At 40.1% G+C, this 25222-nt stretch overlaps 2 protein-coding genes across 13 annotated transcripts in view; one reads left to right on the forward strand and one right to left on the reverse strand.

The window, feature by feature from the left end:
- The window catches only part of ZFC3H1 (zinc finger C3H1-type containing), an 82428-nt gene that overhangs the window by 51655 nt on the left and 5551 nt on the right, over positions 1-25222 (forward strand). For 2 of the 12 annotated variants that reach the window (XR_003252836.1, XR_003252841.1), the window contains 3 exons: positions 17163-17640; positions 17870-17940; positions 18739-19078. The exons of 2 other annotated variants lie outside the window; for them this stretch is intronic. The gene's annotated coding sequence lies outside the window, so the exon portion shown is untranslated. Of the gene's footprint in view, positions 1-1086; positions 2961-2982; positions 5199-9214; positions 9564-9700; positions 9859-14892; positions 14925-17162; positions 17641-17869; positions 17941-18738; positions 19079-25222 lie in introns of those variants that run through there. 8 more of the 12 variants (XR_003252845.1, XR_003252850.1, XR_003252838.1 and 5 more) reach the window with 7 other exon arrangements.
- Positions 19169-25222, reverse strand: part of LGR5 (leucine rich repeat containing G protein-coupled receptor 5) — a 92542-nt gene continuing 86488 nt past the window's right edge. Inside the window, exon 18 of the mRNA XM_026061762.1 lies at positions 19169-21942. Within this exon, the coding sequence (XP_025917547.1) occupies positions 20852-21942 (1091 nt within the window). The 3' untranslated portion in view covers positions 19169-20851. The remainder of the gene's footprint in view (positions 21943-25222) is intronic.

Below are 25222 nucleotides of genomic sequence, written 5' to 3' on the forward strand. Positions count from 1 at the left end.
TTCCGGTGTCTCAGTATTTCATGCTAGGACACTTCTGTTGTTCCAAAGAATAGAGCAAGAGTATTAGCTTATCCTTATCTGTAAGGTAACTTATGTTTGCAAGGAACCCAAGATCAAAATTTGGCCTGGAAAAGAATATAGACGTTAACTGCTCTCCTTTTTTTTTTTTTTTTTTTTTCGTAAAATAAAAGTCGTCGACCTACATGAGCAGTCGATACTAAAGAAGCGTACGGCCTGTAACTGAAACTTAACCTTGTAAAAATTGTTGGCAATGAATTATCTGAGAGACTGTTTGCTCTCTGTTAATGGGAGCATAAAATCTAATCATAAAGTTTACAGTGCTGCACCTGGGAGTCTGGCAGAAGTCACTGTATCATGGCTCACTACCATGTTGACAAAGAATAAATGGAAGTAGGCCTTACACTGCAGGTAGCAGGGCCTAGTCTAGCAGAAAATGGGATAGAAAATGCAATTATGCTGTTGTGTAAGTGACTTACTTCAAGGAGGCTAAGCTGAAGGAAATACTGCATTTCTGGAAAAGAGAATGATTTCTAACTTATTTCTCACTGCTATGACATCATGTGATAGCTGCAGGTGACCAGTAAGGAACCTTTGCTCTTTGAGATGATAATCATTGATTTCCATATCTGTTTTTTTATTTCCTTGAAAACTGTGGCGCGCTCTCTCATTCATGTCCACTCTCCCAGGTTAGTCCCTTTACCAGTTAGGCTGAGAAAGCTGGGTGCCTGAGGAAAGGTGGTTGGGGCACTTCTAAGTGCAGGTTGCAAGAGCAACAGTGTTTTCTCTTGTGTTGACCAGAGTTAACAGAGTGTGAGCAGGAAGGCAGAAGAACTGCTCTTCCAAGTCTGGATGACAGTTTTAGTGATGTGTGGATGTGATCTGTTTAGCAATGTTATGTGGGGATAGCCCATGTTTTGCTCCCTCTCAACTCTTGCCCCCTGTAATGATATCTGCCTTTCCCATAAGCTTTTACCTTTCCATGCTAAGGCTTCCTTCTCCCTCTGAAGTCTTCTGTGAACTTCTTTCTTCTGCTAAAAGAGACATTAATGTACCTTTTCCTGCCAGGAGTGGATAGGTTGTGGTAGGAATTCCACTGCCAGAAGGTCACCGTCAGGACCTGTGCAGTTCAGATCTCTGCAAAGTCATCCTAGGAAGCCAAGCTTTGTCTAACCTCCTCTTGCTGGGACAGCAGGGAAGAGCAGTGGTGCATTCCTTATTACTCTGGATAGTCCAACAAGACTGAAGCATGCCTTTACAAGGTCAATAGCACTAAACTGTGCTATTACAAATATGATACCATGGTTCCTGTAAAATTGTTGAGGGAAGATCAACTTAGAAACCTGTCTGCATAGAGGACAAACTCAGTGGTTAAAAAATTGTTATTCACAAAAGCTATCTTAAGGTGGCAGAGGCTATGCCTAAAGGGACAATCCTGGGCATGCTGAAGGTGTGATGATGGATGCAGATGACTCTGCGTTGGATGCATATTCCTCTACTGCACATGCAGCACAGATTCCTCTTTGCCTCATAAGCCAAAGTAGCCAGTAGAATCTAATACATATTTTGTTGGATAATAGCGTGTAATACAATCTAGGAAATTGGGCGCTCAGAGTCACTCTTTAAAGAATCTGAGTTAGGCTACTTGAATTATTTTATAGAGGCTATATTACTATAGAAGGAGCTTAGAGAAGTTAGTATCCATGCCCCAAACTAGCTATTGGTGTTATCAGTCTTTGTTATCTTTGATGGACTATGCTATCTTTGGGAGGAGCTCCCTGTATGGAGTCAGAAAGCTATGACAAAGTTCAGAGTATATAGACTAGAGCTTTCAGACCCAGACTGCACTGGGAACAGTCGTCCATAATGGCATTCAGCGTTTCCTGTCCTCTAGGCTATTTACAGAAAGTAAACTGCTTTTTATTATTGGGATGATTTTGTTGGTCTTTGCATTGATTCCCTTTTAATCTGAAACCAAAGATTTTCATGTTCTGTTGTTGTCCTATACACCACAAATATATGATGAAAGCCCTGTTAACTATACAAGGTACTAATTGGGAGAATATTGTGTAATCATGCCTTTTCTTTAAGTAGAAGTTGGACAACATTATAAAATTAAGCATGTCTTGGTGACAGTAGTTCTCTCTGAGAAAAGAGTTAGATTTTTTTTTTCCTTTTTTTGGATACAAGCCCTTGCTAGAAGAAGACGCAGGCCTCTCTTGTCCCTAAGACATTTTTCAGCTGGAATATCTTCTGCTAAAATGTCAGAAGCTAAATGCGGCAGACTTGGATAAAGCCAAACATTGAATTATGGGCACCAAGTTTGTTTAGACTTGTGAAGAACCTCTGTTCCCTATTTTATGGTAGGTCTGTTTGTTCCAGCTGAGCAATGTCCAGGGAGACTGGCATGTGGTCCTTGTGCACCAGTTGTCAGAGTTGAGTAGTTCTGGCTTGGAGAGTAGAAAGTCATGTTTCAATGTGTTTTCTGGTTGTAAAACCCCAGTATAATATGATGAAATGTCCAGAGAACAGTGTGGAGAGGCAAAGAGATTGCACCATGACTAATGTAAGTAGTTTTATAATTGCCTGACAGGACATAAGAAAATGAACAGTGGAATTCATCCAGAAGGTTAAAAGTCAATATTTTTTGCCTGAAATCTGCATATGAGTGGGTCAATGACTGTAAAGTTTGAATGAACCACAAAGCCCAAGTTTATATCACTTGTTCAGTGGAATCCTTCCGAAGTGTGATGTTGAGTAGTTTTTGAAGGCCCTGTGCCAGGGCTTTATCAGATCAACCTAGATCAAAGGTCAGGCTTGATTATTATATTTGTATATCTTCCTGTCTTTTTTCTGTCCAATTCTATTAAGTTGTCCAGAGGCTGTAAGTTATAAAAGGCTTTTATTAAAATGAATCAATAAAAGCATTACTTTCAGCTTGACCTGCTCTCATTCCATGTGTAGATGGGTGGAGAACATGGAGGTACGACACCAGGGCCTGAGCTGCTCCCTGTATTGTACACCCTCTGATTTCTGACATGGTGGAAGTCCTGAATCAGTCCTAAATTTTGTGCAACAGGCTGTGCAGAGAATAGTGCTAAGAAGCTTGGAGTCAGGAAGGTTGGAGTCTGTTCACAAGGCTCCTGTTGAAGGGCTAGGAAACCTTATGCAAAATTATTTTTTGTTTGTTATTTTGCAGGAGAATTAGACAATGGAGCAGGCTGGAAACTCTCTAAGTCAAGTCAGAAATTCACCTAGTTGCCTAGAACATAGTGTTTCCAGGTCTGCAGACACACTGATAGGATGCTAATTTTTAACTCTGGACCCTATCTATCTGGACAATCTGATTTGTGCCAAAAACTCTGGTTATGTTTGCATTAATAAGATTAGGCAGGATATGGGCGCAAGCACAAGCTAACAATTTAACATGCTGTTAGTGGGCTCCCTGGCATGGTTTTGGCCCATGCATTGTCTGTCCCACGTGTTGTTTGGTTAATCACAGGGGCCAGACACTGTTTCCAATATGTTTTATGGACAAGGCCACTCTGTTTTGGGGAAAGTGAGATTAGAGAGAGTGTAAGCATATGGACCTGGATTATGCCCTGGAGTATTTTATTCACAAAACAGCTTTAGCCACTGTGTCCACAGGCACAAGTGCACTGTGGTCTAGAGCCACAAAGAGCTTGGAAAGCCAGGTACATGACTGGAGCCTCCCAGCTTTTTGCTGGATGGAGCTGGGATCCTGAAAGTCCTGAGTGCCCAGACTCTGCCAAAGACTGCATCCTGGCTCCTTTTCCTAGAGTCAGCATGACCAAGACCAAGTCAATAAGCTAGCCCGAGTGCTCTTCCAGCTGAGCCTTTTCAGGGCAGCTCTCATCTCTTTTTCTTCAGGTCCCCTGAGCCAGCATGAAATGTCAACTGTGCCAGGACTGTAGTGATTGAACAAGTACATAAATGGTAATGCAGGGTGAAAGGGATACTTACCTAGTAAAGTGATTATTTTTCTATATGGCTTATAGAAATTTTGGTTATGATGGTAATTAAGATCTCAGTTTGACTAAGCAGTCAAGTGTGTGCAGATGGAAGTGTTTTCTAGGACTTTTTCACTTTAGAAGAATATTAAGTCTCTTGTCATATATCTCAGATATTCCCCAACCTGGACACTTGCTAGGCTGCAGTATTTTAGCCCCTGCACATGGGCTAATATCAATGTGTGTCAAAGCAGACTGCGGTACTGACTGCTTTCTTGGCTTCTCCAACATGCTTTATAGTGTCCCACCTGCCTTAAGATTTTGGAAGCAGGAACTGTACCTCTTCAGCAGTTTAAGCACACCCCTGCCCTGCTCTCCAGCCTGCCAAATACTCTGAGTTTAAAGTTAGCCTTTTCAGATAGCTGAACCAAACAGGCACACATTTCTTTTTATAGAACAATAAATGTATAGATCTGAACAAAAGTAAGTCCCAGTGCACTTTTTCTCAGTTTTCTGACCACTACAGACCATAGAGTCCTCTGTGAATGATTTGTCTTTATGCCCCTGCAATAATCCGTTTTCCAGCATCTGCTTGGCTGGACTCTGTTTTCTCTGCCCTCGGTTTTCCTGCCCTAGTTTTGCTCAGTATGGCTGATGAGATTCTATTCCCTCATAACTCGAGGCCCCTTTGATCAGTTTTATCAGCTGATCTCTTCCTTGATTCTGTCCTTTCTGCAGTTCAGACTGTTTTGCCATGCTTGGCAACCATCTTGCTGATCAAGGATGCTGTGTTTTGGGTGGAAAACCAGCAAAATCTGAGGGATCCCATTGCTAGCCTTGTGCCAGCGGCACTTCCCACCTCTTTGCCATGTGACGTTGTGGGGAGGAAACAATAGCAGAAACGAGGAGACTCCTCCACCATTGACGTGGGGAGAGCCTGGGAGTGTCCCCTCCATCAAAAACCCTAAACTGTACTTAGAGAGATTCCTCAAATTGTCCTTATGAGCTTTCCAGTATAGGGATGATTCACTGAGGTAGAACCTGAAAAGGGAAATGATGAATGTTTCATAACCTTTATTCATTAAGGCACATGGGGGCACTAGGTGCCTGGCTAAACGGGACCAACTTTCTTCAGCCAGCCCTGACTGGCTGTGGCCTCGGATCTACATCTCTGATGAAAGAGCTGAAAGCCTGAGTTAGTGAGGCAAGGTAAGAAATCTAGGTTTCTAATAGGATGTCTGGGAATACTCTCTTACAAGTGTCCTCCTCTGCCTGTCATCTGTCGTACAAATTCTGCTTCTGGTCATATCACACCCTGAAACCCCTTGGGGCAAACTCTTCCTGTAATGCTTTCTCGTGCCTCCCTTGCAAATAAACTTGGGGCACATTCCTTCTGCCTCATTAAAAGATCTGTGACATGGTTATCTAAAATCTTGTTCATGTTAAAAAAAAATTAAGTTTTTAAAAGATGATGGCTTAATTTTTAGTCTGGATCCTTCTTCAGAATCCTTTAATGGCTGGTTAATATCACACTGGCAGGCCTAAACTTCCGAGTCATAAATGTGAAACTTTTTAATTTTTTCCTTATGACAGAGGTATTTGGGATAGAAAATCTGAATGACATGAACGGAGAAATTTGCCAGGGAGCTCTAAGAGGGGAAATAGAGCTGAACAATCTTTTTCTAATTATCCTAATAGAGTGCCATTATCAGGAATTCTCTGTGTTCCATTGGGAAAGAAAGTTATGTTAATAGAAAACAAAGATATTTGATCCTCCATAGATCAAAGCACTTTTATGATGCTGCTCTCATTATGAAAGGCTCTTGGTATAAGAATGGTACTTTGTGGACAATGGCTCTATTGTTTGTCACTTATTTACCTTTAAAAAAAAAATCAGACTTAGTGTATCATTTATGAGGTCCTAGATTTGATGAGAAATGCTTCACTCTACCATAAACCAAAAGCTTTTAAGGGTGTAATGTTGTTTACTGCCCTCAAACACCAGAAGTTCTATTGTGCAAAAAGGAATCTTTGACATGGAAATAAAAACTTGCTGAAATTCCCTGAAGTACAGAGTCCCTGCAAAGCCTCCACATTCCATGTGTGAAGAGGCTGTGGGCTTTCTTACCCATTTTTTCCCTGTTTATGCCTACCTGTGTTCAGATTTTACCCCAAGAGCTTTCAAGCAGCCTTTTTCCTTCTGCTTCTAGACAGCGCTTAGAACAGTGGGATCCTTGTTCATGGTTAAGTGCTCTCCTAATACATATAATAATAAAAATAAATAGAGACTGGTACAGAGAACAGTTCACTCCTGGCTGACGAAATAGAGTTCCTACTGCTGTAAAACCCTGAGAGCAGGCAACAAGTGCTTAAAGACCTGGAAAACCCTATGTACACCAGCCGTGTTATATAAAGAATAATGTCCTGTCAAAAGCAGGGTGGAAAGGAGAGAGAATGTTTTTTTTAAGGTTATGTCTGCTAATTCTTTTAGATGGAAAAGCAGCATTTAGGGATAGAACTAAATAATTAATACTGGTAACTGACTTTGCTCCTATTTCAGTTCCATATAAGCTAATATATCGATTCCTATGTAAGCTAAATGAATGGAAGAAAAAGTGTTTGAATTTTGAATAGCTTTTCAAACCACCAAACTTCACGCCCGATAATGTTTTATTGTTTTGTTTGCTTTCTACTGCCCCTTGTATGAAGGTGATATTTTTCATATATTTTTCATGAAAATACTTTGTTTTTGCATGAACATCTTCATTCTTTGACTGACGCTCCACAAGGATGCTCATGCTGTGCACATACATGCCTCTCCTTAGTTAAGACTGCAGAGCTTTCCTCACTCTTTTGCAATACCAGTAAATGGTATTGCCTTTTGCTCAGTGTATAGGTGCATATGTGGTTTGCCCAGTGCCATTTTGGTTTCTGTTCACAGCTTTTTGGAATGAAGCACTTTTTTGTTATTAGATTTGCAAAAATGTTTTTGTTTCAACTTCTTCAAAGGTTATCTTTTCTTGTGTTTCTTCCAAGAGTTGAATTGAATTCCCCCATCCAACCTTTATACACCTCTATGTCTTTGCTGCCTTGGGGATGGGCAAATTTCTGTTAAGTGCTCTACTTGCTGTTCTTTTAAATCTAAAGCAAGAAGAGACCAGGAGTTTCAATTGTAAAACTACTTGTTCAAGAAGCCACGAAGGCTGCATCTGGTCCAGGAGACGGCATTGCCTGGGGCAGATGTTTTGGCACCACTCACTGCGTGGACAAAAGCCTCCAACACTAAGGTTGGGGTTGGAGATCCAGGGGACGTCCTCTGTACAAGTCTACTCCAAAAGAATATTTCTCTGACCTGTGTTCTCCATTTTCCTAGGGTACTTGCAAGACTTTTCTGTCCCACAGTGATATGGCAGAGTTTCTAGTCTGTTCTAACTTTACCTCCTTGCCAGCTATTACAGTGAAACAATATTTTGCTCTCTCAGATCACGTTGACTCTTTTGTCCTGATGACACTGAACACATGCCAAACTCTGCTGCAGGTGTTTCTAGATACACTTCCAGGCTGTGCACTTTTTTGCCTTACGTCCATTCAGCGATTGTTCCTCAGATTATGAGGAACTCCCTCTTAATGTGTCAGTTAGACGTTTGTAGCTCCACATATCCTCCAGTATAGGATGCGTCCCTTCGGATGGAGGAGCCCACTTAGGTGGCCAGGCTGAGCAGGACTGGGTCTCCAGGAGAGCAGAAGCTTCATGGAAATGTTAGACTTCCAGACTGTTCAAAATACAAAGCTGACCAGTCTCACAACTAAGGCTTACATGTCCAGGTGATGACAAGCAGCTCAACTACCATGCACTACACCAAAAAAAAAAGGTATACTAGCAGAGCCATTCTTTTCTTTTGGGAGATGATAGTCTTGTAGGATTGATACAGATGTAGAAAACAAGACTGTGTATTTTATCACTTAAGTCTACCAATTTTCTGGCAGATAAACCACATACTTCTGTATCATACTTGAGAGATCTGTTCCAGCATTCTCACAAGGCTCTTTCAGGAGTAGGATCAACTTAACAAAGACCTATTTGCTTCCCTTACCAACAGGAAGCCTATTGCTTTTTTGGTGTAGCTAGCACTGCTGAGATTTCCTCCCAGATGTTCTCCAGATACCTTGCCTGAACAGCCTGATGTTTACTTTTCCCTCAATGTCTTTGTTGATATTTCCATCTGAACATAAGAAACAATCTCTTAACTGAGAGGGTGGCTGAAAACTAGAATAGGTTGCCCAGAGAGGTTGTGGAGTCTCCATCTTTGAAGATATTCAAAATCCCACTGGACATGGTCCTGAGCAACCTGCTGTAGCCAACCCTTGAGCAGAGGGGTTGGACTAGATGATCTCCAGAGGTCCCTTCTGACCCCAACTATTCTGCGATTCTGTTCTGGTTAAAGTAAGCAAGAGAAGGGCCTGGTCTTTGCACACAGCTGAGGAAGTTTGGATTTTGGTGTCAGATCTTCGCTGCCTGGTAAAGTCTTCAAGAGCTCTGTTGTTGTTTCTAGATCTGCTATTGAGAATTGAATCATCTGACTCCTCTTGACTTTGAAATGCTCAGTTTCCTCATATAGGCATTGGATGGCTCTTTTTTGTTAGAGTACTCCTTCTCTAATAAGAGAGTAATAGAATAACTCCTCACAAATAATAGCATATATTAGTTGTTGCTACCCTGCTTAGCCTCCGACTCTGATATCCTATTTCCCCTTCAAAGTAATCAGTTTCAAATACTGGAGTTATCTTCCCAATAATATTTTTATCCAGCCATTTAGGATCAGTTTACAGCTGTTTTGCTCCATGACCCCACCTATAGATCAATTCTTTGTTTTCTCTCATCCTGTGTTTTCCAGTTGTTTCAAGACTGGGATGTTTACCTCTATAGGGGTTCCCATGTTCCTGTCAGATTTAAACCTTGTGCAATGCATCCTTGTGGATTTGTTTGACTTGATCTCTAATTGGTCATTTCGCTTCCCTATTGAGATAGTTTTCTCAGTTGCAATTACCTGTGCTGGAAGAATGAGAACATTTAAGACCTTATGACTGACCTTCTTTATTCATTATTCTTCAAAAACAGGGTGTCACTTTATATACTTCCAACTTTTTCTCCTCATTTGTGTCCAAATTTCACCTTTCTCACAACAGAGAAATTAATTCTCCCATTTTTCTGTCTAAACTTCAAGCCTCCAAGGCAAGTTACTTCACCTTCTCTGTTGGGAAGAAGCTCTCATTTTATGTTCACACAGTGATGATGTAAATAACTGTATCAGAGTATGTTATGGTGGAGCCTTCTCATGGGACCAGGGCTTGCTCTACTGTATCTAGACAACCTTGCCAGCATCACCGATAAGTATCTTCATCCCTCGAGATCCCTGGACACTGGCTCACCATCCATCCTCTTACTAAGCATCACCTTACCTCTGCAGCCTCAGGGGATGGCTGTATCCAGGAGACTGCTTTTAATGTCACTCTTCTATGAAGGACTCCCTGAGAGAAAATCAGTTGTAAGGAGATGGCTGCTTGGATGCAAAAGTATGTGTGGATTATTGCTTGAAGAAAGAAAGAATTTTTGCTGATAAACAGAAGTCTTCAAAATATATATCCACACTATATGTTTTCTATCTGTTTTTCCCACTAATCTATGGTCGTTGGTGTTTTCATCTGTGGAGACCTGAGGTGGTGCTGGGCTTACTGTGCTCACTGAGCTCACCGGAGCTGGTGCCATAGAGTACTGCAGAAGAGAAGAAGAAAAAGCCCAGTCTTCAGGGCTATGTTGTACATGGTCAATTCAGCTTTAGACTACAGCCTTGAAGTATCTGGTTTACTGGTGAGCAACTGTTCTATCACAAAAAGTGCATGTCTTCTGCTCAGAGTTGTCATCCAGTCAGCGAGTAGCACCAGCAAATGATTTATGGGGGTATTCCCCCTTCCCCCCCTTCCCCCCCCTTCCCCCCTTGTGAGTGAAATACGCACTACACTTCCTTTTGAGTGAACATTTCTAATTCTTTTTTTTAACTTGATAATCTGTTGCTAGGATTTTTCATTCTAAATGTATTTAATATTTGAGTTGTTTTTTTTCCAGCACCAGGAACCTTTGTATTGCTTTTGCGTTTCTGGTATTCTCAGTGTTGTCCTACACAGCATCACTTGCAAATTTCAACAAAATCTTTTTTACCCCTGCCTTTAAATAATTAGTGGATGTTTTACATAAATAAATCAGTCTCTTCACAGTCTTCCTAAACTGCAAAAGTTTGGTTTTGTCGGTGCATTAGCTGAAAACTGGCTAGAGCTGCGTGATGGCTCCTAACCAATTCAGTCACACTGTGGGAATATTACTTTCAATATTATTTATTGTTAAAGACCTGTATCAGCCACCTATTTGGAGACAAAGTTCCTATTTGCGCTAAGTAATAGACAAGCACTGTGTAAATATGATCTTAGGCAAAGAACTTTCCATTTCTGGTAACAAGATTCTGAAGCAACTATTTGTTTGACTCCAGATATACAAAAGTTACATTTCTTTCAACTTTGTAATTCTATTTAAAAAGTAAGAAAAGAGGTGAGTTTCTTTAGTAAGATCTTTTCTCTAAATTCCAGAAAATATCTGTTGTTCTAGAGTATGAGCAATTTTGCACTGATCTATAGCTTCTTCCATAATTTTGCAATTACTAAAGTTAGATTTTTGGGAAAATGTTGTTTAGGACAGTAACTGTTTTCTTATTCATGAATGATGGTGTGTTATTTAGTTTTCAAATTTTGTATGAGTCTGTGCTCTCTGAAAGACCAAATTATCTGCTAAAACATTTGGTCCATGCCTGACTGTATTTAGTAATCAATAGAAATCTGAATCCTTAAAGGTGGATTATGTGTCCTATCTTTTGAGTATGACAAGAAAATACATCAGAAGTAGTTCTTATTCACCCCCTTTCCAGTTTGGTGATCAGCAGTAAGTCCATGCTGCCGGTTTTATTGCCTACTATTATCTATTGCTCTTAATCAAAAGATGTATGAATTCTTTATGATATTGTTCATAGTTGAATTCAGTCATGGATTTAGAAGAAGATGGAGAAGAGAAGAAGGAAGCCAGAGAGGTTTTTAGCTGCCTCTGTTAGCTCCAGCCAGTATGGTTACACGTGTGGCTGCACAGTCCTCCGTCAGAAAAGGCTTGGTCCACCAATAGTTTGTTTTTCTCGAGGGATTCATTTTTCATCTGATGTTTACTTCTTTGCAAACTATGAGATTTTTGCAAAACATTTGTGCCTTCAACCTCGTGTCAAGAGGTTACTCACAGCAGCCGGACGTCCTCCCAGGTGCCTGGTCCACATGTACCTTCCAGCTGCACCTGAGTCCCTGGGCAAGAGGCCTCTGCCTGGGGCAGGACTCAGGTGGGAGTCTAGCCATTGCCCCTGCGGCCCTGTGGGTGCACTTACAGGTAGAAATGGGCTTGTGCCTCGTGTTCCTCGCAGCTGTCGGAGCCTGAGCAAGTACCATGAATGTTTTGTGTAAATTACTTATTTTTGTCTTTTGGGGTTCTTTTATCTTCTCCCTTTTCTTTCTTTTTCCTTGAGTGCTTCAGTGAGATCTTCCACGTCCTTTTCTGGGAGACGTGTTCTCCCCTGGTGCTGCGTGCGGGGTTGAACCAGGGCTTTTCTGCCCAGGAAACTCCTTGTCATCCTCTGTCTCCCCAAACCACCTTCACTTCCCATCTGAGGTGGCAGCACCATAGCCAGCACAGTTTGGCCGGTCCTGGTGGTGTGGGTGGCTTTGTGTGGGAGCTCAGGCGCTGGCCGCGGGGGGCTGAGCCCACTGTGTCCCCCCTGGACAGCAGTGACTGAGCTGCCCAGCCATGGTATGGGATGATCTGCTCAACTGGGTTTCAGCTGGGAAGAAGGAGCTCTGAGTCCCCCTGCTCCAGGCAATATTTACATACTGTTGCATAAAACAATCAGTGGTTTGAATGCATGAACAACTATTTTCCAGAGAACTATATACAAGAATGAATAATGTCACTAGAAAGTTTTCACTTTATTTTTAAAAAACTTATTACTTACTTTTTGAACTGAAACATTCTGAGAAGAAAAAAAGCAGCTTTTGATTTTGAATAATTTTGGAACACAGTGCTTTGAGGATATATATATTTTTTAATTGAGTGATGTGTGGAAACTGGCCCTTTTCTGCAGAAATTTTTGTTGGACCACACCTACATTTTCAAAACAAAGCAGGAAATTCTTAGCCAGACTGATTCCTTTCCTTAACTTAGAGTTAAACCATTCAAAAGTGAAAGCAAGTGTTCATGATTTTGTTGTGTGAGTGAAGTTCCTTCATATTTTCATATTTTGGGTAAATTATTTGCAATGACTTTGTATAGCTTATTAGAAGATGGTCCTTTTTACAGGAAATCTACTGAGTAAGGGATGTAATATAATTCTGAATGGATCTCTTTTCATGCTGATAAACAGAAAAAAATAGAAGTGTTAGGGAAACTAAGAAGAAAATCTTCCACCTCTGCTCTGAAGGGTTGTTACAGAAAATTGCCAGGGAGACACCTAGTTAAGCAGTTGTCACACTGGGCATTGGCAGAGTTCAAGTTTTTAAAATGAATATTGGAACCAAAAGGTCTTCATCTCCTTGTAGTGCACAGCTACCTGAAATGCTTTTAGACTGGTTTTGCAGATAGCAACACAAACCTACCTACAAATGTAAGTGAAAAAAATTTGAATTGACTGGCCTGCAGCCACAGTTGTTTTATATTAGTGGCAATGAATGACAGCGATTGCTCTAACAGCCTCTGCATCAGCAGGTTCTGACTTGATGACAGTAGTGTTTCTGTGGGTGTGGGACACCATGGCTGAGTCATTTACAGCCTCTACCATCAATGGTTGTAATAATTCATATTGTTATTCTGTAGGTTAGGGGAAAACTTCTTCAAGCTGATGGGTAATAGAGTCCCCTTCACCTGGATAAATGTAAACAAAAGTGCCTGCCCCCAAATGAGCAAAGCCAGCCTGAAAACTAAACCAAATGGGCTAGAGGCGCATCTTGGGTATTATTTAGCAGGAAGAGTGGATAAGGGAGTGGGAAAAATAAGCGGTTGGAGATAGCAAAGCAGAAGTACCAGGGTCATCCAGAGAAGTAGCTGCTGTATGAGCTGTAGAGGAAGGCAACAACTTTTGGGTGAGGTTGTGGCTGGAAGGAGGCCTAGAATTGCAAGCAGAGGAATTGTCCCTGGATGTGCTCAAGGAGACAGCATTTCACGTGTGTGTGTTGTAAATGAATGGGATAGTGCCGGGAAAGTATCCTTATTCTCTAACAATGTCCCCTCCTCACTGAGTTTACGCAGTCAGGTTATTTCCCCTTATCAGGGCATTTTAAAATATACACAGGTGTTTCTGCATAGGCACATGGGGATCCTGTTTTCTAAACAGGAAGACCTGATTAACTTTAGTTGTCTCTGGAGTTAGATTGTACTTTAAAGAAGTGCCTAAAACCTGCCTAAGATGGGGAAAATTAGGCTCTGACCTTAAGACATTCATATTTTAGTTGAACTACATTAAATAGACTCTTATGAACATAGTCTTATTTTTGCCATTTTAAACCTTAAGTCAGTAAATTGGGCTAGTATGAAGACTGCGAGATTAAAGATTGTTCCTGAAAGTCGTGAACTGAGATATTTTCTTGCAGGATAGGTCTTACAAAACAATACAACAAATCAAATTTTGCATCTTGGGGTATGACCTAGCATGACTGATTTTAGATCTTGAGGTGTGAACATAAGTGATGACCCTTTTGGCAGCAGGAGCATCTCAGGCATCTCTGTATTCAGCAGTCTGGAGACGGATTTGGGCTGGTGTTGCCTTTATTTTGTAAAAAAAAAAAAAAAGTTAAATCTAGTGGAAAAATTAATATTTTATTGTTCTCTTCAAGCTTCCTACACTTTACCAACCAGCTGTAGGTGAAATTTGAGATAAGTATATAAAACTAATTTTGAGGAAATGGCTTTCTGTCTCACGTAGTTCTACAAATGGGCCTTGCACCTTGCTGCCTTGTCATACTGAATTTGACAAGTGTCAAATATACCATGTCATCATTAAACAAGGGAGAAAATATGTTGAGCTGTGGTCACCTTAGTGGTTAGCAATGGCCAGTTTCACTGAGGAATAGTTAGCTCAGAGAAATCTGTGTATAAAATCTGTATGCAGTTACAACTTAGTATTTAGGAATACGCTGAAATCTCATGAACTCTGTGATATTGCCACTAACATTGCCCAAACCTACAACGAAGAATAAGGACAAATGTAACAATATGCAGGATTGACCGTATACTGGGACAAGTACACATCCAATACAGCAAAACTCTTCATACTACTTGTTCACAGTAGAGCATTTACTTAACTCAGGGAACTATTTTTCCTCTGCATGAACTAAGATGAACCAATGATGTCTAGAGAAGACTTGCTATAGGAAAAGGTCTTGAACTGCAGACAACTGGCAGGTCATGGCTGGCTGATGGCTGGCTCTTCACTTGGCTTGTTTGCCATGGTTTAGACACGTTCTCCTCAATCTTTTTTACATACTTCTCTGGAACGATGATCCTGGCTCCTTTTTTTGTTTTCTGACTTATGACTATGCTCAAGGAGAGAAGTACCAAGACACCTGTTAATGTTGCAGACTTCAGACTGACTTCATATCCTTGAATTCATTCCCTGACTGCCCAAGACCTTCTGGAGTCCATTTTCATAGCTAACCAGAAAAGAGGCCTAGGAGGATTTCACCGAAGGCCGTGGTACTTGCTACAGGAGATGAAACCTCTGTTTCTAGTAGAACAATCTCCCTAGTAACTTTTTTTTGTTTGCTTTCTTAGAAGGCCAGGAGAGCTCCTTCCTCAAGCAAAAGGTCAGTTCATAAACTGGAAATGCTGATAACTGCAGGGAAATCTATAGATAGTCTTGAGAAGCTCTTGTTGTGCATGGAACCAAATTAATAATTGCAGACACCTGTCAAAACAATGATTACATATCAAGAATGACTCCAGATGAAAAAGGAGATGTTTGAAACTTCCTTCAAGTATTAATTATTTTGGGGTCCTGAGACTTTCAGAGCCAGTTGGAGAAGATTCTTGGTACATGTACGCATAATACTTAGTGGAAGTCTTTAGTTTCACAGATGAACATTTTTTTCCCTTGTTAATGAAGGCATATTTTTTGCTTGACAAGTGGAAAGTGCTGCCACCTGTGAAAAGATTAAATAGGGATTTTGAGTGGACTCTTTGTCTGTGACTGATTTTTTTAGAAATCCTGGCTGCAAGCCAGCTCTCAAGAGGAATATTCTTAATGTTTGTTTTTTTCCTATGACTGAGATTGGATCCTTAGATAATTTTGACAATGCCACAACAAATTGTTTTATGGAGGGAATGTACTCATATTTCCTATGTCTCCAGAGTCACTGAAGTAGAAATCTGTGATTCTCGTTATGTGAACAAGATGTTCTTAATGCTCATATTGCCTTTTCTCTTTAGCACAGTTGTAAGTGTTAGGTATAAATACATGGAAGTTCTTGTACTTTATTTATTAGCATTGGCAAATTTGCATTCTCCTTTAAAATTTTAAATCTCATAGAGCTGGGCTTCTCTTCTATTAAAAATAGGTAAGAGCTGAATCAATTTCCTAAGCCTAGTTTGGATAATAAACAATAATGCCCAAATTATTTTTTTACAGTAACACTGTTGGAGAATGATAGATTTGCCCCTATAATAATTATAGTTGGTACGTGTTTTTGAAATGGTGATTGCTGTTGGTGGGGATGCTGGTCCACCATTTGTTGCTGGAAGAAGTGTAGCTCTGCTGGAGTGAGAGCTATGTTCTCTTGCAGCAGCTGAGGATCTGCACAATTATTAAGCCTGATGGATCTGGAAAGGCTTTTCTAACGTTGTTGCTGCTGTGATCCTAATTTTGTTCTTTTTTGCTAGCCTTCCCATACTTATGTTCTTACTCTTTTGCCTCCATTTTCTTGACTTTCAGTGCTTTCCTGAAGGAAGATAGTTAATTTTGATGCAAACCTTTTAACTATTTGAGCTTTCCCTTAAGTGGCTGAGTAATGAGGTTTTCAGCAGTGCCTTAACTGATGATAGAGAAATGTATGAGATTATTATTTCAGCATTTCACATAACAATTTGAGGAAATAACCAGTGCCCAATATTGTAAATCAGAAATTCCTATTACAGAGACCATGAATAGGAAACAGTTTGATAATCTATGTGGCAGCAGCTTTCTTGCTGACTTATATCAGGTAGGCCACTAAGTCAGAAGTCTACTTTTTACACTGCCCAGAACGTCGAAGTTCTGAACTTAGGCCCTACCACTACACAGCAAAAAAGTTAATAAAAATCTTTCTCCCATGTACCGAGACATGTAACTGTGATGTCTGTCCTTCCCTTCTGCATTCAGGCTTTCATTAACCAGGCCATTCTTCCTTTTTAGTTACTCTCTCTCCTTTCTGTATGTCCTTCTTCAAATCACACAGCTTCTTTTTTCTTCGTTGTTGCCCCCAGCTCTCACACTGTCAAGACGAAGCAGGTGTAGGTGAAAGCCTCTTCATTGCCTGTTTTCTTACCATTTTAATCTCGTTAGCCATCACACTGCTTCTGTCCTTTCGTATCAAATCTGAGCTGTCCCTTACAAAACTCCACTACCATGTTTCAGATACCATAAGACTTTGCTCCTATTTGTCTCCTGTCTCTTGAAGGCCTCACTCTTCCTTGGCTCATGCACTGCCTTATGCTGCCTTTGCTATACCTCCAATTTTTTTTCCTACAAATAATGCCTTTCTCATCCCCATTCACTGCTGATTCAGTCCCACCTAATATGACTATTCTGAGACTTGACCCCAAAACTACTACTTTTCCCCCTGGCCTATCTGGTTGAACTGTCCGGGTCAACTCTAGCTTTGTTTTCCTTTCTCATTTTTGCTTAGGACCTGCACACCCCTGCTAAAATCAATTTACATATGGGATTGTTTTAATTTATTTTTGATCTTTGTAGTTTGTTACTTTCCATGTGGATTGAATTCCTGCCTAAATGATTATTTGCTTTCTCAGAGTTTGTAATTAGTTATTTGTACTTTACTTTTTTTCAGGTACTTCACAGAAATGACCTTAAAATCATGATCTCTGAAAAACAAAGCACGTAAAACTGTTCTGACCTACAGTCCCTCCCCAAAAGAATGGGTCCACTGTCTAGCCTTTCTTTGGTGCCTAGACGATGACTTGATTGCACTAGAAGTTACAGCTTACTTGAATAAAAACAGGCAGTGAAGAACTGTCTGAGCTGCCTGACTCTTGCCAAGTCCCATTCTTCAGGCATCACCTTTCCCTCACCCGCAGCATCTGTATCCTATGTATTTGATACGCAACGCCGCTGCGTCTCTGCATGTCAGATGAACTTTGCCAGCTGGTCGCTAATTCCCTGACTAGCTTTGTCGGCCCCGTAGGGCACTGGAGAGAAAACAAAGAAGCATCTGGGAGAATTAGCTGTCTCTCATATAGCCGTAGCAGCAGCCTAGTGCAGCAGACCCTCATCTCTCATGTGGTTTGGTATAATCTAAGGCCTGCCAGGTAACTTATGAGCATTTATCGTGTGACCGGATGCATGTCCTTGTCACACGGTCTGAGGTGAGAGGGTCTCACATGCCACTTGTGCAGCCCTCAGAGGTTGTCACTGAAATATCTATAGCATGCGTGTGGGAAGCAGAATCTGTTGATAAGGGTCGGTGAGCGAAGTCTTCATAAAAAGACTTAGTCTGTGTTGAAATGAAATGCTTTTCTTCATGTTTTTGCTCCCCAGGACAGCTAATGAGAGCACACAACCCATAATTTAAACTTTGCCAAGAATTTCGAACATCTGGGGAAGTTAGTGTAAGTATCAGAATAACTTGGGAATGATGAATTGAGGATGCATGCACATTTGTGAGGTGTTAGACCCTGATTAAATGTTTTCTACTGTGCAGTCACATTTTATTACAAATTACATATGCTTGGAACACTGATAGAAAAGAAGTATGTCATCTATTTACAATCACTACACATTTACATATATTATTTACAGATAATGAATTTAGTAATATTTATGAGCAGAAAATATAGGAAATATCAATATGAAACTGTACAGGGCTTAATCTCATGTCCTTTACTGTGGCTGCATTTCACTTTAATAATAAATACAGTTCTATATTTACACATTTTACTTTAAAATCTATTAAATGAATTTTAACAATTTCAAGTTTAAAATATCTGATCAAAATATCTCAAACATGCTTATAAAAATAAGACACAAAGCCTTTAGGACTTTCTGCAAGCTAAAAAAGTTCTGATAAAAGAAGCTTTCTTAAACTAGTCTTTAGAAATATAACATTATTTTGCTTCTCAAATCACTTTACAAACTTCTTAAATATAGCGAGCTGAAAGGAATTTCACTGACATTAAGCAGTGTAGCACAGATGGATCCCAGTTAAAATAAAGCTAAGTAAACATGGTAATAGGTATTGCGCAATGGTTGACTGCTCCTCTGTTTAATCCAAAGTGGTTTCAGGCATCATTCTCCAGCCGTATGCTGCACTGCTTCAAAAGCCACAGGAGATAAAGGGTTGAGATAAGTACACAGCTGACTTTATCACACATAATTTCTGCATTTGTTCATTTTTTTTTTTCCTGAAGGATGAACATGTCAGCCAAAGTCAACTGATGCCATCTGTAAATGCAAAACTAAAAATATGCCAGTGTGAGTGGAGAAGAAAATCAAGGCACATCCATTGTTGGCAACAGATTTTTCATTGTGAAAATCCACCCTTTGAGTGCCAGGACATTACATATATAATAACAGATGAACAACAGAGATCATCTTAATTACTGGGCTAGCCTAACCTTGGTGATGTTCAAAAATTGCTTGGGCGCCTGGAGATTGAGTGGCCATTAACTGAGAAACAAGTACTGTGATATTAAATGTTATTGCTCAGAGAACTATTTTTAACAACAAAAAAATCTCTAAATTTGTGCACTTTCGTGTCTTGAATGGTCTGAAAATGTGCCAACTTTGAGAAAAGAAGATTGGAATTTCCCCGGGTGGTTTGGTCAAGGTCAAAGACTAATTTAGGGAAGTAAAGGTGGCTCTGTTGTCTGAAATATTTTGACAGTAGGCTGTAATTGGCATACTTCTGACATATGTAAATGTATATGCCTTGATTTGTCAATGTATTAACAGATTTAAAGCCAGAGAGGAACTCTGTATTAATCTAGTCTAATCTTCTCCTAATCTAAGGCCATGAAACTTCCCTGATTTCCAACAGCTCCCCCAATACCTCTTTTTGGGAATATATTAAATTGGAATTTACATATTTTTGGTAAGACAGTTCACCCTAAGCCTTAGTAGTTCCAGTCACTAACTGCCATCACTGTCAACAATTTACGCCTATATTTCTTTGCTGTATATCCCTAACGACAACTTCCAGTAGATCTTATTATATTCTTCTCCTCTTGACTGAATAGACTTCTGCACTCGAACTCAGTACCTTATTAGTAGCTACTACTAAACTGTGATCAAATCACTTCTCTGATAACCTGCTTTTTAAATTTATGATATTTAAATCCTTTTCAATTTTCCAATGTTCTTCACAGCATGTGGATGTGAGCATTGCATGAAATATTTCGGTAGTGCTTGCATCAGTGGTAAGGACACAGATCATACAACCTCTTAACTCCTACTTGATATTCCATGGTCTGTAATTAGAGAGCATTGTATCCTTTTGGATGACTCTTCAATTGACTAGCAACCATGAACTAGAGGCTTTTCAGAATCACTGCTTCACAGGATAGAGATCACACCAATAGTAGGATTACAGTTTTTGATCCTAGACAAATGACTTAAATTTATGTTTCTAAGAGAGTACCTTTGGTGTCATTTATTTGCACTCAGCACACCCAGCTTTCTGTATTTATGATTTTCCATGTAGTGTTTTCCACTCTGGAATTCTAAGAGTCATCTGCCAATTTTATCAGCAGTAATTCTGGAAATAATTCTAAGTCATGACCAAACTGTGCAGCACATCACTAGAAAAATGCCCACGTGACAGTGGCTTGCCATTTACAATTACATTTTAGTCACTTAGCAGGATTTTGATTAACTTCTTTCTTGCCATGTTAATTCTGTATTGTTTTAGCTGACAGTTAAAAACGCTTTGTCAAGTCAGATGACTTCTATAAAACAACCCCAAGAGCAACTAAATTTTTAAATTAAGAGCATTATCAGTAAAACATGGAGCTTCATCACTGTCTGTTTTCCAGAAACCTTTAGGACTTCAATAGGATTACTCTTCCACTTAAATACCTTGCTGAATCAGGGCCATACACTGACACTTATAAAAACAATCATGGAACTGAAAAAGTATTAAGATCAAATTATAATAAACAGGAAAAAAAAAAAACCAACCCCAAAACACAAACTCTACCAGGTAATGCTTTGAAGAAAAAGCTTACTCTTTTAACACGGTATTTTTGCTCTTGACCAACAGATGCCTTTTCTGAGTATTGCCACTTTAAAAGAGAACAGTTGATACAACTGCATGAACTGTGGCAACTCTCAGTTTCTCTTTTCATCGCAGCATTTCCTAAATAGGCTGGAATTTCAGCCTGCTGCAAGTTTTGTGATGGTCCATTTTTGTGATTCATATACCAATAGTTCAGAGCCATTCTCTAGCCTGTATACACACACCCATATTTACTTCTGGGATTAAAATTTTTGCAAACATAGATGCTTTCTGCACTGCCACTGAAACTAGCGACATGAAACAAATGCTACAGATGAAAGATTACAGCTTTCTGTCATTTGATAAGATGATGGCATTAGTGAATCGCTGGTAGGCATGTCATATGATATACTAGCACTTGTGAAGGTTACCAGTGCTTGTGTTGAGTCACAAGATTGTTTTTCTATGTCTTCTGAATTCACAGAGATCAGACTAGTGTGTTTTGATCTCCTCCATAACAAAGTTTGCTTTCGTAGACTTCCGAGGTCCTCCTTAAAGTGTGGATTGAAAAGTATATAAAGGAGTGGGTTTAGGCATGCAGGCAGTGGAACAATCACTAGCAGTATTGATTTAATCACTTCTGGGCTGATAAAAGTGAGGTTTAGTAAGGAGGAGAAAGATAAGAAGGCCACAGGGCAATAAAGAATGCAGTTAGTAAAAAGTAGCAAGGCTATGTGTTTGACCATAGAGCAATCCCAAACGTTGTCTAGTTCTCCCTTTTCTAAACTACAATAGAGCTTTGTATAAGCAACAGTCATTACCAGAAAACAAAGGGAGTTCAGCAATACCAGTGCTACCATGTAGCCCATAGCAGTGGGTTCTCCAAATGGTAATGGTAAACAAAGTGGAGAAACCCCATACTCACTTCCATTGAGGAGTGGTATCACTGCAACGATTAGTGCCAACATAAAGCAAAAAAAAATGGCTATTTTTACACTAGTAGTAGAGGATTTTGTTTCAAACTTTGCAGCATGCTTTACAGAGAATGCACGTTCAAGTGTGGCAAGGGTAAGGAGGAAAATAGAAACCTCTGAAGCAAAAATGGACAGAAGGCCAGTTATTTGGCAACCAATTCCACTTTCCCACCATGCTCCATACTGAGCAAAACTACCAAAAGTTGATGCATCCACACTGGCTAATACTCCGCTGGCCAGACCCATCAAGGCATTTACAATGGATATTAAACCAATGAGAAGTCTTATGGAGGAAATATACAGCAGAGATCTGAAGACTGTAGCAGTCACCAGTGTATTGCAAATAAAGGCCAAACCCACTATGGTCCACACTCCAATTCTGATCAGCCAGCTACCAAACAGATGGTCACATGGTTTGAAGGGACCTGAAAAAAAAAAAAAAAGGCAAGGGAAACCCATGTAAGATTAAAAATTAATTTTATGCTGTTTAAGACCCTAACTTTCACGCCTCGTGTTGGTTTCCACCACAGCCAGTGACTTCCAGTCCAAAAGTTCAGGAAGTTTTTTTTTCCTGAGCCAGGCTCCAAAATCAGAAGTGACTAACTTCGGAGTGACCAGAGATCTTGATAATGCACTGCTCATATGCATGTTCTGCTATTGGTGTATATGAGTCTTTGTACCTCAGCCTGAATAGGCTGTTTTCTTTTTTGTCCAGCAGTGCAAGTGTAGTGTGAATGTGACCAGGAATTCCTCAGGGCAGGACAGGATGGCTGTACCTCCCTTTTATCTCAGCTATGGTCTTACAGACGTGCAAAACACCACTGTGGGGAAATGGGAAGGTTATCGGAAAATCCTGAAGATCTCTCTCTTGCAATAGTTACTAGATAAGTATTTTGCTGTTGTTAATTTAATAGCTGGAGACAAAACTTTAGTCTGAGGAGAAGAGTGATCGGAAAGCTTATTTACTGAATGAAATGTCCAGTCTGTAGGTTCAAGAAATGCTGTGATGTTTGTAAATGTGTGAAAAAAGCTGAAAGACATTTCTCACTGAGCTGGGACAGGTTTGATGAGTCCCAGAGAAGTGTGATGTAATGGATATGGGCAGATGCACTTTGGCTACCTTACAACATGCCATTCCACAGTCCAAGACTCATTTGCAGTGTCTTGTCTGAAGACTGCTTTGCTCTTCTGTTTCATCCATCAAGATTTTAGGAGGTGATTCAAATGGTTTTGACCTTTGCAAGCAAACGGTCAGGCCTATTTTTTGACATCTAAGGTGTAGGGAAGAAGATGCTTTAATCCTTAGCTGCATGCAATATTGAGATGAATCTTTAATGAATTAATTCTGAAAGAATTTGGGATGGATTTTGTAATCCTGTCGTAATTCTTTCTGGCAAGAATTTGGAATGTATCCTTATAGACATGTTGCTAAGATAGCATCTGTGTGCCATCATTAAGCTTGCCATCAGATAGACCATCTCCATCTTTCTCACTGAAGTGAAGGCTACTAAATACCCTATGTTGACAGATGAATGCATCATGGATCATAGTGCTACTAGTTTGGATTGAGATCCAATTAGATCTGAGAGGTTTCAGCTTAGATTAGGAAATCGGGGTTCTTGAAGAATGTTAATGATATAGTATCCTGCAAAGATGCAGACACATTGAAAAATTGGAGAGGGTCACCAAGATGATTAGGGTTGGAGAACTTAAATTATGAACTGAAAGGCTGAAGGATTTGGAGTGGAAGAGCATCAGAAGATTAGGAAAAGTGGTGCCAGCAGGTTGAGGGAAGTGATTCTTCCCCTCTACACATCTGGTGCTGTGTCCAGTCCTGCCCTCTCCAGTCCAAGAAAGACATGGACATAATGGCAAAGGGCCACAAAAATAATTAAGGGATTGGAGCTTTTGTCATATAAGGAGAGCCTGAGAGAGCTAGGATTGTTTATCCCGGAGAAGAGAAATCTGAGGAAGCATCTTATCAGTATGTATACATGCCTAATATGAGGTGGTAAAGAAGATAGTGCCAAACTCTTCTCAGTGGTGCCAGTAAAAGGACAAGAGGCAATGGGCACAAACTGGAATACAGCAAATACACTTTAAACATAAGATGGTCAAACACTGGTTGCCCAGAGAACTTGTAGAGTCTCCTTCCTTGGAGATATTCAAAAACTGTCTGGACGTCGCCCTGAGCAACTTGCTTTGGTTGACCCTGTTTTGAGCAGTATGATTGGACTAGACAATCTTCAGAGGTCCCTTCCAACATCATCTGTTCTGTGATTCAGGTTTGTTCAGCCTACAGAAGAGGAGGCATGTGGGGGCATCTGATCACAGACCACTACCCAAAAGGTAGTTATAAAGAAGATGGAGGTACTCTCTTCTGATGGATGCATGGTGACAGAATGAGAGGCCCAAGTTGCTTCAGGGGAAGTTCTGTCTGGATATAAGAAAAGAACTCTTCACTGTGAGAACAAGTAACTACTGGAATAGGTTGCCCAGAGAACTGGTGAAATTTCCCTTGCTGGAAATATTCAAGACTTGGCTTGACAGGGCTCTGGATAATCTAAGGCTTTGCTTTAAGCACAAAGTCGCACCAGATGATTTCCAGAACTCCCTTGCAACCTAGACTTTTCTATTATTCTATGATCTGATACTGTTTGGTTATTCAGAAAGGGATAGCAGGTTAAGAATGCAAATAGATGTTCCCTGATGAAAATTAAGGGTGGGTTGTCCTATCCTTTAATTCTAGAAGGTGACTCAGATTCTGGGTTATCACCATTTCATAGACCATAGAGATGTAGTTGTAAGGGATATCTGGTAGTCATCTACTGTAATTTCCCACCTCACAGCAGGACTATCACGGATACTAGATCAGGTCAGCCAAAGCTCTGCGTAGCTGTGTCTTGAAAACTTCACAGATAGACATTCCACAGCCTCTCTAGGTAAATTGTTCCAGCGTTGCACTACCCTTTCTCAAAATGTAAAATCCTCTATGACATCAGGAAGAGCATAGAATAGAACAGAGTAGACTCTGCTTTGCTAATTTTCCCTATAGACCTTTTCTACTGTTGTTTACAACAGACGGATTGGGTAAAAATTCATCTCTGTGTTGGGTATCCATCCAACTTCTGAAGTGGAAGAATTTCAGATTTTTTTTTGAATGGAAGGTTTTACATGTTTTTAGTTTGGTTGCCAACAGTCCTGTTTGGGACTACCTAGTTTGAGAAAATATCTTTATGGATGGAATATTTAAATCTTTCATTTATGAAATACAGCTTTCTGCTTAAGTTGACTATCAAGCTATACTGTAGGCAAGATAAGTGCACCACAGAGAGTGAAATCTATTGTTTGTTAGACTGTTTGATACAGCAGTTCCACAGTAACTGTTTCCCCAGAATGACTGTTTCCTTGAATGGTAACAGGAAGGTTTGGCTCAGCTTTGTCTGCTAATGCAAAATATGCAACTCTTCATCATTATTAGTACTGACTCGTTTAGAATATGCTTTATGGGAATCTTTGCAACTGCTGCAATGTTAAAGCCCATCTGCATTCTGTTGAGACTACAGTCCCATGCCTGGAATCATCATTCTAGTAATGAAGAACATGACACTGCTGTCTGCATGGTGGGAAAGAAGTGAAAGGAAATCCCTGGAAACTGTTCTATTCTTTTGAGGCTGTAGCAGCTAAAGGGGATAAGAGATGGCT

This window comes from Apteryx rowi, unplaced genomic scaffold, assembly GCF_003343035.1.
Source record: "Apteryx rowi isolate R43461 unplaced genomic scaffold, aptRow1 scaffold_185, whole genome shotgun sequence".
Lineage (NCBI taxonomy): Eukaryota > Metazoa > Chordata > Aves > Apterygiformes > Apterygidae > Apteryx > Apteryx rowi.